Below are 19,400 nucleotides of genomic sequence, written 5' to 3'. Positions count from 1 at the left end.
TCATCTTGCTTCGCCGCAACAGAATCTCGCCTCTCTCGGCGGAATTTTTATTGCAACATCGTGAGCTTTGAAAGCTAATACAGTTCGAAAGCTTTACGCAGCAACAATCTTTTCACAAAGGACTTGTTGAGCCCACGTATAACACTTGGCTCTTCGTATAACACTTGATATTCGTCGTTTTTCCTTCTCCTCTTGTTTTCCTTCCATCTTATTCTCACTCAAACAACGCGGTGAGTAGCGATTGATGATTTGAGCGAACATGATTTGTCGAGTAATCGTATCAAAATCCGACGGAAAGGCATTCTCATTTCATGAGTGATTTCATGAATTCACAGATGTCAGATGATTATGCAGATAAGTGGATCTCTCTGCACGCGTAAATACTTGAAAATGTATATTTGACAACGCTCATGGGAACGAACGGCGAACGTCGCGATATGCAACTCATATCACACTGGGGAATAACGGGGCGTGGTACGATGTTTGCCTAGCGTTAACATTCCAGCCGGTATGAAAGTAGCTATATGCGAAGCACAATTTTCAATATTAATACGACGCATAAGCAGCGTAATTAGTGAGCGTCGAGAATTGTATCATGTGTGTATAACATGCACGGCGTATCCGAAGTAACATGCGCCTCAGCTACGTGGAAATCCCCTGTGAAATTCTAAGGCGATTATCTTCCGCTAAAATACCGTGCGAATAATTACAAAAAGTTTTGCCACTAATCGAACGGGAAGGGTTCTGATTATTCTCCAGAGAATAAACAAATATTAACACGCGTTACCTCTGCTTTTATCTCGGGAAGATTATATTTCATTTCAGTAGAATTTCAAGCGATACCGTCGATCCCCTTCAATATTCTGTCGCCTGCTGCAAGAGTTAAGTGGATCAATTTGTCGTAATCTTTAATAACACGAGAACACCGTAATTATATATAAATTAAACAGCCGTACAAATTGCTTACTTACACTTTACCAATGTTCGTTTGCGTAAGCCGTTCCGAAGCGCATCCACTTTGAAGAGAGCTTCATTACCGCGAAAAGCAGCGGTGCGTTCGGCATCGGTTAAATAAGGGTCGGGTAAAATCCGACTGTGTTGCTGAAGCATACCAACTCCTTTTTGGAAACATGAAAAATATCTGCCTCGTTATTCTGCTGAGTTATTCTACTCGAATACCGCTGCCACTCCGATATCTTTACGAGATATTTCACCAACGTCGCGGCCAAAAGAACAAGCAAGAAAAAGAAACCGAGACATAGAAATGAGGGATGCAGAGTGTTGCACACAGAGCGCGACGATACGTCATCAAATCGTACCTTGTGAAATTTAACGTTGCATCTTCGAGCGCGATTTGGAGCTCGGTAAATGCTGCCAAATGCAACCGCATACCGGGCTACAAACGAGAGAGGAGACGAGAAGCGGAGAGGTAAAAGCCGAGAGTGCTAATTGCGCCTGGTTTTGTTTCGCGAATTTGCATTCACGTACCGTGCGTTTAACGACGCGGTTACTGTGGCCACACGGTTTGATGCAACAACGGACGATGCGAGGACAAAAAGAATCATCAGCGAGCAGTCCTGCCGGACTACCGCAATGCTACGATTCTTTAGATTATTTAGTTTATTAGATAACGTTTAACGCGTTGTAAAAGGCAGTATTGCACGACGATTGTTAATAAGCAATTAAATGTCGTGACGTCTGGAGGTAGCTGAAGAGAGATAGCCGAAGAGAAGCTTAAACTTAAGCGCCTCGAGAAAGGCGCGCATTACAATGAGAATACGTTTGACTTGCCGCTCTGTGCGACTTGGCTCTCAGGAGCGATCATATTTTCTTCCGCGCAAAAAGCACGCGACAGGAAGCTCCGCGCTGCGAACTCTTCGCCCGTGCTGGCAATCCGTTTAACCCAAATGCGACGGGGATACCGCGTAAATCGAGCGATATTCGAATATAATACCGGCCGCGTAATTCAGCCGTGCATGAATATCGCGTGGGAAACTGGACTAGATAATGGGGCAATTGATGGATATCGATAGATATCGATTATTGCCGGCTCGCATAGCGCACGTAATGACGAGCGATAGTGGCTGTTACTGTCTCTCGAATGATAATGATTCTAACCGCACAGAATGCTCTATTTGGACATTTTTAGCTTTTTGGATCTATATTGGACACATGCTGGTTACACAAATTTTGGTTACACCCTATTGATCTACACAATCTATCCCTCTCTTTCTCTATACATATTAATGTAAACGGCTCAAGACCAAAGTTACACCGAGTGGATAGTTTTGTCAAATGCACTCTCCATGACTTTATTTATCGCACTTTATCGTCAGAAATGTTTCTTGAGTGATAACAAGAATCGCGTCATATGTACGAGATGGTTCAGACAATATCAGTTCAGATGAAGAACAGAGAAGGGAGGAGGGAGGATAGATCATTCAAACAGACATATGTTTAGTAGCAACATAGGGGATCTTACGAATTATCGATATTACAAACCTATGTAAACGATTGAAGTAATTAATGGAATAGACATTTTTTAATTACTATGGATAATTAGTGCGTGTACAAGATGTTTCCAAGTTGAAACGACCAAGCTATATCAAAGCATCGCCAGTAACTATTAGTTGACTATTACGAGAAACATCTTGTGAAAATACAAGTCCAGAAATGCGCGTGTAATAACACGACAATTGTCGTCTGTATATCGGCGGAGAAAAAGGAAAAGAAGGAAAAAATGACGAAAATGATAGGAGAACAACAACGAACACTCAACTGCCATCGACGACATGTTCCACGTACGTCCGCGTGTGCCTTTGCTGTGAAACAACATCGATGACAAGCACGAAGGTAAATTGACACGAAAGTAAAATAAGATCGATTTTTACTGCGAAGGTCCCTCTTTGAAAGTTCCTACGAGCGCTACGTTTCTACGACATTCTAGGAAAATTGGTTGGCACATCTTGTAACGTGTCGTTCGAATATTATCTTCCAATATCATCTTTTTTTTCTTTAAGCTTTCAACGTAAACTGAAATTTTGGAACCGTGTGATTACTTTCCAAGCCCCAAATGTGCAATTTGGTTGAGTGTAATTTTTAAACTGTTTATCGCCTTAATCCTTCATTACATACATAAAATAATAATTTTTTAAATATATTTCAATATATTTTATTCAATATATCTAGCATGTTAATTTTTTTTTACTAAACTCATATACAATTATCGGTCAACGTCATCGCGCGAAAAATTTACGGTCGAAAAGTCCATGATATTCGAAACGTGCTCGCAAACAGAACATACAGATTGTAATCTTGTGACCTTTTATAAAATATTCATAATATTTCTATATGCTTCTATATCGTCTCTTGTATTTCTGCCGAAAAACAAAATTTGAGATAGCCGCAAAATCAATTTTCATTTTACACACTAGTTCCTACACACTAGTGTGCAGTATGCGACAATAAATTGAAGAAATGCATTTTAACAATTTTATTTTTTCGTTCAACAATAATCTCCCTCAAAAATTTCGAGAAGAACAATCTCCACAAAATATGAGACATCTTTTTATTAAGCAAGGTCTTGCTTGCTAACTTAATACATCAGACCTTTCAATGTTAGAACCATCGCGATGTCACGTCAAGCTTTACGTGAAGTATTCTTATTGTAAACAGCAAGTCAGTAAACCGGTTGTTTCCCTTAAATTCCCTTCGTGTTTTCTCAAGGAAATTGTTTTACACGGCAGTCTTCCTCGTGATCCTTGTAAATGCGAGCGCGTTGCAAATGCAAAGCCCTAACCCAGGCATAGATCTGAACGGTTACCTGCCCACTGTCGGCGATAAAGCTCCCTGTGTGTCGGTCCTTCACTTCCGTAACGGACTATCACGAAGACTACAGGCTGACGTGAAGTGTTATACGTAACCGACGTAACGTAACCGACGGCGACCCCGATACGCACGTATTACACTTGGTCAAAAGCTTTCGCCGGTCGAGCTTCCAGGACTCCAATAAGAGACCTATTTTCGGTCTCAGGCTAAATTCCTTTTATTGGCTCGTCCTTCCTTAGCGGGATATCGATGGTGATAAAGGACTGAACAGTGAAAAGGCCTGTAAGAAGCTCTCCGAAAGACTCTTGAAGGGAGGATTGACGACGAAGATAGAGATTATTGCTAGTCTCCGTGTTAGCGAATTCGGATTCTTCTCAGTCGATTGTCGCCCTACCTACGTATAACCGTCCCGTGCTATCCAAGTAGCGAGCATAAGTAGCGAGCAAAGGCTTGGACGTGCTGCGTCCAATAGTGCGTCTGATGTCAATCAGTTTGACCAAATCATGTCTCTCTGTGAGACATGTCTGTGAGGAGCAAAGAACGATTCAGAAGAAAGTAACATTTTCTTAATAATTCATACCGTTTTGCAGCAATTTTTTGGTGCCGTTATCCCCGCGAACTTTTATCTCGCCCGATCGAGAGATAGAATCTGCCAGCGCGGTCAGAATGCATATATGCTCTTACGGATTTTAAAGTCGGTCATTCGCAAGCGCGTTGCTGCTACGCGGCGTGGAATTTCAAAGAATCTATATTAGAGCAGCAGCAGAGAAAAATAGGAAACTCTTCTTGCTCGATAAGCCGTGCCCGCGAGCATGTGGAGAAGAACGAACCGATATCGATGCACACAGGGTGTCTCGGAATGAAAGGAGAATGAAGTAAGTGTGCCACACGCGCGAACATGAAATATACTGTAAATAATGTATCAAGACATATTTTGCTCACAGTAAGCCATTTGTGCGGAAAGCTCGCACCTGCATTCTCAAGATTTCTCGGTAATTTTGTGATTTTGATTGAAAAAAAAGGTGTACCTTTTGTATGATAATTCCTGTCTCCTACCGAGACACCCGATGTATATTTTTGTGGCGAAAACGGGAAATGATAAGAAAGTAGGATACGAAGTAGACGCGTCGTCGCGTCGTATGCGGGCGGATTGGTTTTGCGAAACGGGGCAACGCGAAAAGGATGAACGTTATCACCGTGGATAATCCATACATATACGTATACCTTGCAGACTGCAATCTTTTTAATATAAGGACAGTGATGTCATCAGGAAACCCAGGAAAATACGTCGTGCTATATTCGTGAAATTATAACGGCCGCTCCAGATCTATCGCGAGTCGTACATTCTTCCGTAATCCGTAAGTAAGCGAGAATACGAAACAAAGTTACCACACATATGCTCGGAAATTCGACAGGATAAATATGGACGATGTATACGGATGGAATACGATGTTACACGCATTAACCAAACGTAAAGTTTAGCTTTAGTATCGAGCAAGAGTTTATCGAAATAATATCCGGTTGAACAACTGAGAAATTATTTTCACACTTATTCAATATGAAGAAGATTGGAACCTCTTAAGGGACGAGTTTGATTTCTTACTTTCTGCACACACTATATATATATATATATATATATATACATATATGTATTCTTCGTTTTATAGCTGTGCCGAATTGTACCAAAGCTTTCATACGTATTTCAAAGATTTATGTGTTAGCAAGTGGAGAAAAGTGTGATTTATAACAGGTAGAGAAAAAAACTTTTTGGATTTTTATCCTGGAAAAGGGCAATCAGTTTCGTTTATGACATTATTTATTTACGCAAATATGTATACTTATTTCGATAATCAGGTACAATCGGAAAAACGAAGACACCCGTGAGTAACGTTTTCCATATTTCTTCTTATTTCTGTTCAAGCTAAAATGGCAAAACAAGATGTATGTATGTATGTGTGTGTATTTCTTTTTTATGTGTTTTCACTGGTAACATGCTGACATTCTGAACTCTCTCGTTGATGGCTCGTAGCAAACGAAAGCAGGAATTCGATTTCTGTCAAAAACATACCAAGTTTTCCGCTACTCTTGTCTCGTTCTTTTACCTCTTATTTCATCGAGCTGGTTCGAGCCAGCCGATATAACTACAAACCTTTGTCGGACAACCAGACCTTACCCTCATATGCTTCCTGAATCACGGAGTCGAGAGACATTTTCTCTCGTCTCTAACATACGCGCGCGCGCTCGCGCGCGCAACATACAAGACCACGCAACAGACAAGATCGATGTCGAAGCAACGTGTTTGAGATAGCGTCATATTTAGTGTCCAGCAACGATCGATGTTTCGTGATCAAAAATCACGCGCACGCATACATAGAATTTCTATGATAAAACGTTCAAATTTTAAAGCAACAGACATCGGGCTATTAAAAGCCAAAAAGCCAAAACGCGGATATAAACGCGTAAATATCTCATTTATCTTTATATTTGCGCGTTTATATCTGCGATTTGGCTCTTATTAGCCCGATGTCTATTGTTTTAACTTGTTAGATCTTGGACCTGTTATTTATTTTATTTTATTTCGTTCAAATTTTATTGCTCTTGTAGGTACTATGTAACGAAAATCGATCTATCTTGTCCGATTCAACCTAGAAACGTATTTGGGGCTGGCATCAATATTGTAGGATTCATATTTCTCGATAAAATAAAAAAAGAACGAGTTAGCTGTCGAGCTGCGGACTATGTTAAAAGAACAGCGGTCGTTATCTCTCGTGTTTATTTCAACCAGTACTGTACGTGACCCAGTAAAACGATCTAAGAAATGCGTTTGTGAGGAACACAAATGTCGTTAGAATGTGTTACTATGTTCGATCAAGTGCGATAGGTCACGTTGAGCAACTCGATTTGTCGATTCGTTCGTTCTCCGTTACCTCGACTGAGAATAAAATACTCAATTGGATAGCCACTGATAGCTACGCTCGATTCTATCCACTGGAGGATTTTGCCACTTTCAAAAGTCACTCTCAACGAATAAAACTCCGGTGTGTATAAGGACTGGCCGAGATTGGCGAAGTATACATGTATACAAAGTCCTTGAACGAAAGAAGATTATATAATCCACACACGCACACACATACACGGGGCGTTCTCAAAAAATAAATGACACAGATATGTGTGCGTATGTGAAACATTAATATTATCGCAAATGTAATATACAAAGTATTTTGAAAGGTAATTTTAAGAATTAATATTTTCCTAGAGTTAGAGGCTGCAAATGGATGGAAGGGACCTATATTAAATGCCTGTAAATCGGACGACGCGGAACTCAATTTCCTTAGGGAGAGTCAATCGGACGATAATAAATCTTGAGCGAGTCGCGTTTTCAACGACTGTGGTCTCGCTCGACTAGTAATTCCGACTTTATTCGAACGAATGGCACGCTTCGGAAGAAGAAAAAACTCGTTATTTCCTGTTCGTAAAGGTATAGACGGATATTGCTATTGCAATTTTCCGTAGGGGATCTCTTTGAAAAATTCCGAAATAAGCATGAGATAAGCAAGTCGCGCAACAACAATCGCTGACTGACGTCGAGCGTCGCCATTTACGAATATACATTTTCTTAAGCGAGCAATGTCTTTAATCGATTATAAGCCTAGCTAGCGGGTATCACCCCTTGATATTTTCCTTCGGCTTGCTATCTATCCCGTTGAGAGTGGAATTTTAATTACGAGATCGTTCTGCGATCGCTTCTCATTTTTCAATCTGGCCTTTTTATTATCATCTTTTTGCATTGAGTTGAGATAATGAAACCGCGACGTCTAGAAGTATTTTTATTATTAATCGCGAATAACGTATGAATAAATTGTAAATTACTATTCGGGAGGAAAATTCAATTCAAAATTGTTCAAGATATTTAACTAAATTACGATCTTGAATTCTGAGAGGTATTGCGCGTTAAATCACTAAGTACCCGTTAATGATGAATAAATTATGAATAGCTTTTTTATTCTACCATTCATCATTCGGGCAATATATTCTATCTGTCTTTCGTTTCCTGACCAAAAGTTTTTCAAAGACTACACAACCCCTTCGAACAATGCAATGCAGGCGACATATAGATTAATATAGCTGGTGTTTTTTTTTGCCCACTATCAGAATATACATCATTGTCTCTATGATTACGAGTCCTGCCAGGTCGGCATTCCCACTATTATTACCGGCGCTTTATGAGTGCCGTTTACAAGTGTGTTAATAACGTTTCGTAATGGACACATATTGATCGGGCGCGATATTACGTAATATCGTGCGCAATGAATTGTTCATTCGACGGGAGAATGTTGCATCGCATCCGACTACTACCACGTACAAATATTCACGTAAATACAGAGGCGAATATGAAAGGGTAAGTATAATTGCGTGTGTATGTATGTTGTATATGTGTGTATAAAATGCGATACCTTATTGCCAGCTTTATTGTTAATGGTAAATTAATTAATTCATATAAGATAGAATTATGTTACTAATTTTTTATATATATATATATATATATCGCAAGAAAAAGAATAAACAGATTGTACTTACGCAGAAAATTTCCAGTTAATCAACAGGTCATCTAATTATATCAACTTCATAAGCAACTATTTTGTTCGATCAGTAAATGTGAAACAATAAACATAATTGCATACACTTAATATTGTATATATATATATTTTTTTTTATTATAACAGTAAACCAATTGCCTTATCTCCGTGTATAATGCGAATCTACATTAATGTGTGTAACAGCAAAAATGGACGAAAAAGTCTGACGTCTTTCTTCATAATATTAACTACGTACGCACCATGCACGTGAAGAAAAGTCCCGATTAATCAACAACGGTTGTTCAATTACGTAAATTTCACGGACGGCTATTAGATTCAATCAGGCGGCTTTTAAACTTTAAACGTGATTAACGCGAGAGAGACTAACGAATGCGCTTGTCGCCCGATGTAATCATGCTACAGAAAAGATCGGTGGGTGAAAATCAAGCATTTACGAAACTGCACGCATTTAATTATACGCAAGGGCGTTACAGTTAATAGTTCTCATCATCAAAAGAGTATGTCGCAATAGCGACAGATAAACGTCACATTTTCCATATAATTATGTAGTCATTAGTCGCGGTGGTATCTGGCTCTCGCTCATTACTGTTTTCTCGTTAGTCTAAATGAAACGTAAAAATAACGATATAAATATTGACACGAAAACGTTATTACGACTGATTATAATTATTAACAACAATTATAACAATTGCAAATAACAGGCAACTGTAAAATTCATTGAAAATATTATTATTGACTATTTGATGATGCAATAATACTTTTCTCGCTTGTTCTTGATTGCTATATATGCAATTTTTCGAAAGATACGATCGCTTTTATTATAATGTATAAAATATGCATCAAGCTCTTTTCAACGTCAAAGTGGTTGCTTGCGTGCCGAAGAAAACAGAGAGAGAGGAGAAAAAGAAGGCGATATTCATGAAGCAAGTCGCCAGTTACAACGCAATTTTTCACACCGGTATGCGTGACGATTCGTTGAGTTAATCTCTTCATGGAGTTACCAGAGATATCATCAAAATTTAATTTGCAACTAACAACGTCTGAAATCAAACCTGCAAACAGGAACTTTTTTAGCATCCGAGTGAAGTATACCGGTCGCTTCTACTTTGTTAACAGATTATGAGAGAATTACACTGTGTAGTTATACAAATTACTAATTGAAATAAAATGAAGGGAAAAAAATATGAGAAAAGGAGTTTGATGGCATAATTGTGCGCGCTGCGAGAAAAATGGATGACGATAAACCGCATTCGCGCGGTGTGGTGGTGATAACGTCAAACGTCACAATGTCAACGTTGAAATGTCAGTCGAAGTCAGTGCAGTGACAGGTTGTAAAACACGCCAACGAATCGAATGAAGCGAATTCTTCGCGAGTCGGCACGTCGCGTCGCGTCGCGGCGCATCGCATCACATCTCTATAAACTCACTCGAGTGAGTCTCTTTCTCTCCCGCTCATCCCGCCCTTCTTTCTCATTTTCTCTCTCCCTCTCTTTTGACCTGTCATTGGCAGACATCGAGAGAGGGAGAGTCGGTCAAGCCTTTCAGGGGTTCAGAGCTTTCAGCGGCAGGCTAACAAGACCGAGATATAACAAATGATTTCATCGTAATCGTCACCCACAATTTATGGTACGTATATCCTACCAAAAGAGATCTTAAGTGGACGACACCATGATTTGACATTCGCTGTTTGGAGTAATTTCTTGCAGAGCCACTCACATACACACACATACACACATATTACTGTTTAATCTATATAATATTTTTAGACAAGGAAAAAAATGCGGCGCCTCCTCCGAAGTAAAGAGACTTCATGATATTTTTTCGTAAATTTCATAAACCAATTCAACAACGAAATTTCATAAATAAATTCAACAACGAAAATAATCATAGATATAAGATGGTCGCTATATAAGAATCGCTAAATTGGAACATCAATGCCCGTTGGATCGTCGAGATTAAACAGCAATGTCCCGCGATCAATGAGGAAATGGGTGGCCATCGCTTGGTAACGTCATATGTCATTGACAATCCAGAGATTCAAGAAACGAATAAAGCGAATGATGACTTCATATACTATCATTCTGGAATGATGATTTCGTATATCATCATATAGACAAATGTCTCTTCGAAGGAAAAGTGAAGAATAAGAAATTTTCTTGAGTAAAGTTATACACAAATAGAACCAAGTGTAAATAGCTGAAACAAAAATATGTTTGCCGAAAATGAAAGTATAGACTGAACGAAATTTTCGGTAGATATCTATAGTGATAAATAACTGACGTATAGACATTTTGAACAACAACCCCTGACAGCGCGAAACCATAATGCTCCAACTTAAGTTATGATTATCACATGAAAACAATACATGTATACGTCAGCAATGGACGTTTTCAAATAGGAAATTGTAATTTTCTCCGGACAAACCAATGAAGCGGGAACAAAGAGAGAAAGGATGAACGATCAAGGGGACCCACAACATGATGACCACAAGCGTCGATGACACGTCGACGTCGCAGAACAATGCTCGCGCGCGAACACAACGCTAGTTATTAATGATGTTTGCGCGCGACGTACATTGACTAGCGTGATCAATATTTAATTGTCAACGATATGGTGATGGCAAATTGATGAATAAATCGTAGCTTTGATTAAAACACGCCGAGACGTCAATTACAAAATTATTTACTTCTCTTGCGGCATGTGTTATCGCGCTCGATAAAGTCCGCTCAATACGAACAACCTCACGAACTATTGTGTTCCCGGTTTCGCAGACGCTTTCAGTTGCGCTCAGATTCTACAGCGTTGCTGGATAATAAATCACAAGATAAATGGGGAACGTTAACGCACGCGCGTTTCGAGCTGATAAATTTACATGCACAGTGTAGTTCGCTCAAAACTGCAACCACACGAGCGTCGAAATTGCCTATGAGGAATGTTATTTTATGTCAGTTATGACTGACACGCTTTGCGTGTCGTTAGCTCGATCGCACCGATGTCCAACGCAAAAATTCATCTAGAGATGCTATAATCCATATACATCATTCGCGGTTCTAAATTCTGTTGGATCACGTGCCGCGGTAAATAACGAAGATATTTCGGGGCTCGGAAACGATGGCACGCTCAGGAGAAAATATTCCCTATATCTCTGTGAGATAAAAATTGCGCGTCGTGGAACTCATTTGAAGGCAAGCAGAACGGAAGCTAAAGGAACTTGGAAAAAATAAACGAACGAAAGTAACGAACCACAAGGTTCACACTAGGTACTTGCGAAAGTTCGCCCTTGGCGTGATTTTTCGTTGCGTCATTATCGTAATGAACGGACGCCACGTCTTGCTTCTAATTGCTCCCTCCATTTAACGATGACTAAGGCTCTGTTCGTCCCTTCGAAGGCTACTCGAAGGAACACTGTTCGCACATTTTCTAAGATTTACTATTACGTTTGCGTCGTACGATTGGCACGTATCTCGTTTATTTTAAGCAATAACAGGCAAGTTGTAATGTTAGACGATTTACTCTGATTTACTCTGTACAGTGATTCCAAATAGCGTGGCATCTCGCGTATCGATCGATTCACCGTGTCACCGTGCCAGTCTATCACCGTGAGAATTCGCGTTGATCCATTTTACCGGCGATTTTAACGCGTTCCGGATACTCGCGGTCACAGCGGAACGGAACGGGCGGAGGGAGCAGTGACGAAAAAAGTCCCAGCGTGATTGACACTCTGCGAGATATATCGCGAGCAACGTGTCGATAAGTGGATTGAAAGCGTCGTCGAATTTTCAACGGGAAACACCCACTCGAGAAGTCGCTGCGCGTGTGCGCGCGCGATAATGGCGATACGCGCGCTATTATAATCGTAAAGCGTGATGTGCGGTGTAATATATCTTGCTTAGCAAGCAATTACAAGATCGCCCCTAAGTCTAATAGGCAAACACGATTAGCCCGCAAATGCTCAGAGAGATTTATCCTCTCCTCTTCCTGTTCTTTTCTCTTCGCGATAAATGAGACGAGTCCATCTCTCTGAACTTGAATCTCTGGATTCTCTTTTATAATCTTCAATCTGTGGGAACGTGATTGTATTTTAAGTATTGTCTAAAGAAGGGTCTCTCTTCGGAATCTCAGAATGTAAGGTTGCAGCACGTAATGGCAACGCGATGTAGACGACAATGTAGATGCCGTAGAACGTAGTACCACAACAAAGTGCACGTATAATTATGCAAATTACGAAACTTTAGTTAGTTAAGCGACGGACGAAGTTTCTAATTAACAACCGGATGTGTTAAAAATTACTCGTTCGCGATGTAAGGCAGCGTTATATCGAAAAACCGCTAAACGTTCAGTAATAATTATTCGCAGCGTCGCAATAATTAATATTGCCCTCCCAGCTATTGAACCCCGATACGACACGGTATACTATATACAGGATGTGCATACATAGACACACACACACACATACAACTCGCGTCTATAACTTCGGTGATTGATAAATTCTTTGAGCAATTCGGCATCAATTTTACTTTAGTGAGAATATCGAAGACAGTTATCATTTTCATCGAAAGATTTATTATACGTTAAAATTAAGATCGTACGTTATGAGATACTTATATATATATATATATTGCTTGATTTGTAAAAAGTTACAACTCAGAGAGAGAAAAACAATAACTGAAAAGCCTAGAACCGCAGCATTCTGTGAGTCATATGGAACAGATTTCAGGCAAACTCCGGAGGAAAGCCTATGCATAATTTATGAGAAAAATTTCGCATTCTTTTTATAGTATTCAAATTGCTTCTTTCTGGAAAAAGAGAAAGAAAAGCAAAAATGGATGTTTAGGTGGATATATTTAACCTAACACTATATATAAGATGTTAAACATGTAATAATTAATAAGAATTTAATAAGAATTTACTACGTGACATATATGAAAAAGCTATAAATTTAAAATAGTTCATCGGTAAACCTCACAAACAGGAAGGTATGCATCTGTAATAAAAGAAAGAGAGAGAGAGAGAGAGAGAGAGAGAGAAAGAGAGAGAGAGAAAGAGAAAGAGAGAGAGAGAAGGAAGGAGATGCTTAATCTTTTTTTAAGGATAAAACGCGAAGAAAAGCGAAGAAAAGAAAGAAAAGTAATTATACAAAAAACGCTTACAGGTCTCTATATCTGCAATATTTTTAATACTATATGATTGGTATATTTAAATGCACACTTTTGCTAATACGTAGACGTACGTGTATCTCATGATGAAAAGAAAAATAATTTCGATAAAGCGTACCAGTTACATGTATATTAAGCAAAAGCCGTCATTATACGAATGAGTCTATAAGAAGAGTTCAATTGATATATAGCTACAATATTACGGATTTAGAAAAATAAATCGATGCACGAGAGCATGTATGCATCAGCGAATCGCAAAATGTAAATGCAGCACGAATAATTGACACGTGAGAATAACAAAGGGATGGGTCTCGGTTGCAAACACTGCGAAACATTAAAATATATCGAAAATGCGTAACATGCGCACGAACACGTGCAAAATGGAAAAAATGTATTGTAACGCATTGCAACCGCACGATATATCACGAACAAACGGAAATAAATAATAAAGAATAATATAAATGAAAAATATAAAATGAATAAAAAGCAGCACGGGTTCTATCACGCATGTCTGTTTATTATATCAGCCATAGCTCGCAGTCTCGTTTATTTTCTCGTCCGTTACATGACACACAATACATCAAAGCGTACATGTCAATTGCATGGTGCCGATATATTGAATAGAGGAGGCAGCTTCCAATTAGTACACATCTGTACAACAGAGTTTTCGAGTCTTCAGATCGCGAAATGCTGCCAGGGAAGCTTTACAGGATGATTCAATAATAGTACCCACAAAACTCACATAGTAAAATATTTTACAATATGGAATCTGGAAAAAAAATCTTATTAAATATAGAAAAGAACCATAAAAATTTTTATTTCTGATTTATGTTTCTAGCACAAATATATATGCATGTATATTTATTTATTTATATTTATATTTACACACACATATTTACATACATAAGCAAATTATATTTCAATTTATTATATAACTATACTTCAGCTTTTTATATATTCAGTTCTTTATATATTTTATATATTCAGTTTTTTTATATATTCTTCACTTAAGCTACAAAGACTCATATTAAATATATAATCCTTTATCTTCGATAAATTCTCCCTCTGTCTATAAGAATCACAAATACCGTACACGTGTTACCGATGTACAACGTTTATTAAACGGTCAGCCACTAAACGTCGACCGCGCCCAACCGTAACCTTAAGCTCAGTGATCTGAAAGGGCTTATATCTATGTGTAATACAAAGCACCTGGGATTTATTGGGTCTGCTTATTTAATCCAAAACTATAATATACTCCTATGAATTTTCGAACATTACTATTGAATTGCCCTGTATAATGATCCGACAACGATGGGTTTCAACGAAGCGATCAGGAAATCAACGGCGTCGATGCGAAGCCACTACGCTATTGTTATCTCGCGGGTGTCGTGCACGAATACCTCTTGACCTCGAACTTTTCGATTGAACAGCGACACTCTTTGTACCGTCTCGTATGTTAAACGCAAAGTTAAATTACGCTCTTGATGCCACGATGAGTGCGACGAGAAACTTCGTTGTTGATGTTGTTGAGGATATTATTAACGATTCAACGCTGAACGTGGTTCATTTAATAGCTTTTCGAGAATATTTCACTGAGACACTGAAATTCATTTCTCTATATTTCACACATTACTCTTGCGATACATCTTCAATTAGATAGAGGGATGAAATTGAAAGATCAAATATTATGAATAATAATAAAAAACGCGTCTGCCTAGTTATAATTCAAAACGAAATCGTATAAAATACTTTATAACTTCGCACAAACTGTTGAAGAATAGACGAGAAAGTTGTTATATTATTACTCGAAAATATTATCAAATAAAGCATCAACAACGGGGATACGAAAAAATTCTCCTGTAAACCGAGTACGCATTCATTGAGTCATTGTGTTATACCCCAAACTGATCCGTCCGCACCCGGACGCTTTTATATCCGATTCGTTGTAAAAGACGTCGTCGTGCGGAAACTTCATTCCTGCTTGCCGCAGTTATTGAACGTTGCGAAAAGTCCTGACCCGGTTATAACCTCCGTTACTGGCAAACGCGCTGATCGCGTTTTATTAAAATACTCAGCCAAGTGCCGCTTTCGTGCAACGCGCAAGAGCACAAAAAACCTATCAAACTCATAGAACCCGTCACTCTCCCGCCCTTTCCTTTCTCTCTTTCTCGCTTCATCGAGAACCGTGGTGATTGAGAACACGGCTGGACAATAGTAGTCATGGCTATATTTTATTCATTCACTATTGTATCATCCACTACGCTTCATCGCGTTTACAAACTTTCGGTCGGAGCCGAAGGAGATATTAATCTATGTCACAAATGAATGGGTTTAACTCATCCATCTCCCACCACATAAGCATCATTGTTGTCGTCACTCTTCCTTCTTCCCTGCCGTCGAATGGCACGAACCCTGACCTGTCACGCGAAGATGAGAGAAAACGATGAGAATGGTTCCTTATATAACGACAGTGAAACGTTGAATACGAGGAGGGTTGAGTTATCGGAAAACGTCAAAAATAAAATTCGCGCGAATCACGCGAAAATACGAGGAGCCAAAAATTATCGATGAACCCAAAGTAAAATGTATGCAAAACTGCAAAGAAGAAAATCTACATTTCATTTGAGAAGAAATATCAAAGGTCTCGGGTTCTTGTTCTCTCCAAATTAAAGCTTTCCTTCAAAGCTTGCTTTGTATCTTCAAAGTTCTCTGATACATCACTGATGCGAAAATGAATTAATTTATAATCTGTATACTTATACGCAAAATCTCTAAAATCTCTAGACTTGCGCTATTCCAAACAGTCGCCGCGATTTTATAAATAATCACCTGCCATGGGCTCGCTCGTCAACACGTCGGAAACGCCGCCACTACGTTTCGCGTTTGTACGACAAATTAACAGCTTGCTTAGACCACGGCACCCAGCAACCACGACCACGCCACGCCGGGAAATCTCTCGGTTAACAACAGGCGGCCGTTAATTACACACTTAATGATCGCAAATCAGAATTAAGCACTGCCTTGTTCTGGAACGAGGTAATTGCTTCGGTCACGGGCCTCATTCTACATCAGTGTTTAACCTATGTTACATTGACTATGAATTTATAAATAATTTTATTATACGACCTACAATTGCTTTTAATTAAGTGTGACCTATAAAAATTTTCAACTACCTGATATTGTGTTGAGTGAGAGAGAGAGAGAGAGAGAGAGAGGGAGAGAAATATCACCGCGGCTTTGATAATCATGTTAGCGAAATTTTTTCCGATAAAAAAGTTGGGATCCAGGTTCAATTACTAGCTGGAACAATATCTCGTTCATAACATTACTTATTTACAATAAAAAATTTTATACATATATGTGTGTGTATGTATAGCATAGTATGTACAGAGCGTAAATGAAGAAATATTTGATAAAACCTTAAAGTAAAAAAAGACGAAAAAAATATACTTTATCCGTACAGAAGATAGATGCATTTCGACGAATACTCGATTCTGCTTTATATTCGTCACGATTCTACGTTACATAATTTTGTAATACGTATATATTTGTACGACACAATAACATGTTTGTCGTTTTATTCAAAAGTTTGTCGAACCAAATTTAAATTTAATGGCATTTTATTATAATTGCAAAGCGGCTGAAGACACGATTAGTCATTCCGATGTACTATCGGTGATCAATTTTAATGTACAATAACAGGGGACACGCACAAAGTGAAATGGGAAATATAACGTATGCTTTAACGAATGCGAAGAGAAATATGCGTATGCGTATATATTTATACGTCAACCTTTAATTAACTATGTTTATTGGAAAACGAGAATTTCGTGTAGCATTCTCGACAGGCGTGCACGGTCGTTTATTAATTTACAACGTGAATGCACGTGGACAACCGACTTATAAAGATAAAGCGAAATCAACAAAATGTATTCTCTTAACCAATTTATCTTGTCACATATAAAAGAAGCGATCGTCGCGCGAAGAGAGAATCGATTTCAACGTTTCGCGAATTCAAAGAATCTCTTTCCGGTAGATTTCACATCTCCGTGGAGTCCCATTCTCGATTTTGCAACGTTTGTAATCCCTTACTTTCCACTATTTTATTTTAATATCTTTGACGTTGTTGAATGTGCGATTTCAATTAAGATTATGGTAAAACAGAGCACTAGATTTAAGTAGACAAGCGTCGACACGTCACGCTGTCTCTTCCCGTTCTTTTGACGCATTCGCTTTAGTTATTGGCATTTTAACCCCGTTTAAATAGGAGCGTGTTTTCATCGCAGTTCAACAGCCCCACTCAAACCTCCTCTTAATGCAAGAAAAAATCCGTACTGATATCACGTCGCAGACTTTCGACGGCCACTAGAAATCTAATCAGGCATGTCAACAACAGCCAAAGCCGCACAATACGATGGCTCGCGCGTACAGAGCTAGCGCAGATAATGGGTTTATCCTAATATTGCGTCGTCAGATTCCCAATTTAATTTACGCAAGCTTTAGGGATCGTCCGCGCGAAATTAGTGGCTTATACATCAATCATCCGACCCTGTACACATAAAAGACACACACACACACACACATACCTACACCTACACACATATCAGTTGATCATTGATCTCACAGGTATATGTGCAATTCCTTTTCTCCATCTTCCTTTGGCCATTCCTTCGCCTACATTGTTATATCATATCGAACGTCATGAATCATATCACAAATCAGTAGTGCAAAGAACTGTCCGAATCTCTGCCTATCTGAAAGTTCTCCTAAAACATGTTTGTTATAGATGAGATCGGAGGTACGTGCCGACACGCAGGATAATTTAACAGTGGTAAGATTCCCAATTACTTCACCTACAAGTAGTGATGGACAAATCTCTATCTCAAAAGTCTTCACTCGAAAAGATTCGGATCGCTTGAAACATATCTTACTCGAAACCAAGATGTTTCTGAAATCCCAAATGTCCTATAAATCTTGAATCTTTACATATTAATTGCTAATCAAGACAGAGAGAAACTCGAGAATTTTTAACTTTGAGTAATATCCAAATGAAGCTAAAACTCATTATATATTTGCCTCAATATACGATTCAATATGTCTTATCGTTGCCTAAGAATAATTATTCTCTCACTGCATTAAAAGATGCTATCGTTGCGAGAATGATACTGAAGATATTCTCAAACTAAAGTAACGTCCGCAAAATTACCAGCTGACCGATTAAAATGACAGCTCTGAGAGAGGCGACACATGAAAAACGAGAGCAAAAAATGAAACTTTTACATATAAAAATGTCTGAAGCCTGATCGATCGCCTATTTTATAACCACAATCTCTGATTAAATATGTAACGAGCTTCCCTCAAACAAGACCATGTTTTGAAACAGAAAAATATCTAAATTCGGGCTTCCGGTCAAGTATTACAATTTTATTCGAGAAAATGCTTCGTGCAGTAAACTGCTAAGCACTCGTTTAGTTGCAAAAAATCGAATGGAGTTCATTTCGTAATAAATTACTTTAATTGACGAGTCTTTGTAACAACGAATGTATTTAAATAGTTTCAAGTAGCGTACTTGCTTTTTTACGACTATTATGAAATTAGAAACAAGTGGAAAATTCGTCGAATGTCAAAGCGATCTTTTGTTGTGGAACTTTCCTCTCCCTTTTCTCTCACTCTCTCTTTCTCTCTCTCTCTCTTTCTTCTCTAAAATCTCTATCTCGTAAAATTTCACTCAAAACTTTGAATCATTTAAAACATCGTTTAAAATCGTTTCGAAATTTTTCGAAAGTTAGAGAGAGAGAGAGAGAGAGAGAGAGAG

At 38.6% G+C, this 19,400-nt stretch overlaps 1 protein-coding gene across 5 annotated transcripts in view; it reads left to right on the top strand.

The window, feature by feature from the left end:
• The window catches only part of 5-HT7 (5-hydroxytryptamine receptor 7), a 70,190-nt gene that overhangs the window by 48,347 nt on the left and 2,443 nt on the right, over positions 1-19,400 (top strand). For all 5 annotated transcript variants that reach the window (XM_025297892.1, XM_025297891.1, XM_025297889.1 and 2 more), the window contains one exon: positions 18,372-18,416. In XM_025297892.1, coding sequence (XP_025153677.1) covers positions 18,372-18,416 — 45 coding nt within the window. The remainder of the gene's footprint in view (positions 1-18,371; positions 18,417-19,400) is intronic.

The sequence above is a fragment of the Harpegnathos saltator genome, unplaced genomic scaffold (assembly GCF_003227715.2).
Source record: "Harpegnathos saltator strain DR-91 unplaced genomic scaffold, Hsal_v8.6 scaffold192, whole genome shotgun sequence".
Classification (NCBI taxonomy): Eukaryota; Metazoa; Arthropoda; class Insecta; order Hymenoptera; family Formicidae; genus Harpegnathos; species Harpegnathos saltator.
Note: the sequence above shows the minus strand (reverse complement) of the source record. Positions and strands in the feature narration are given on the sequence as shown.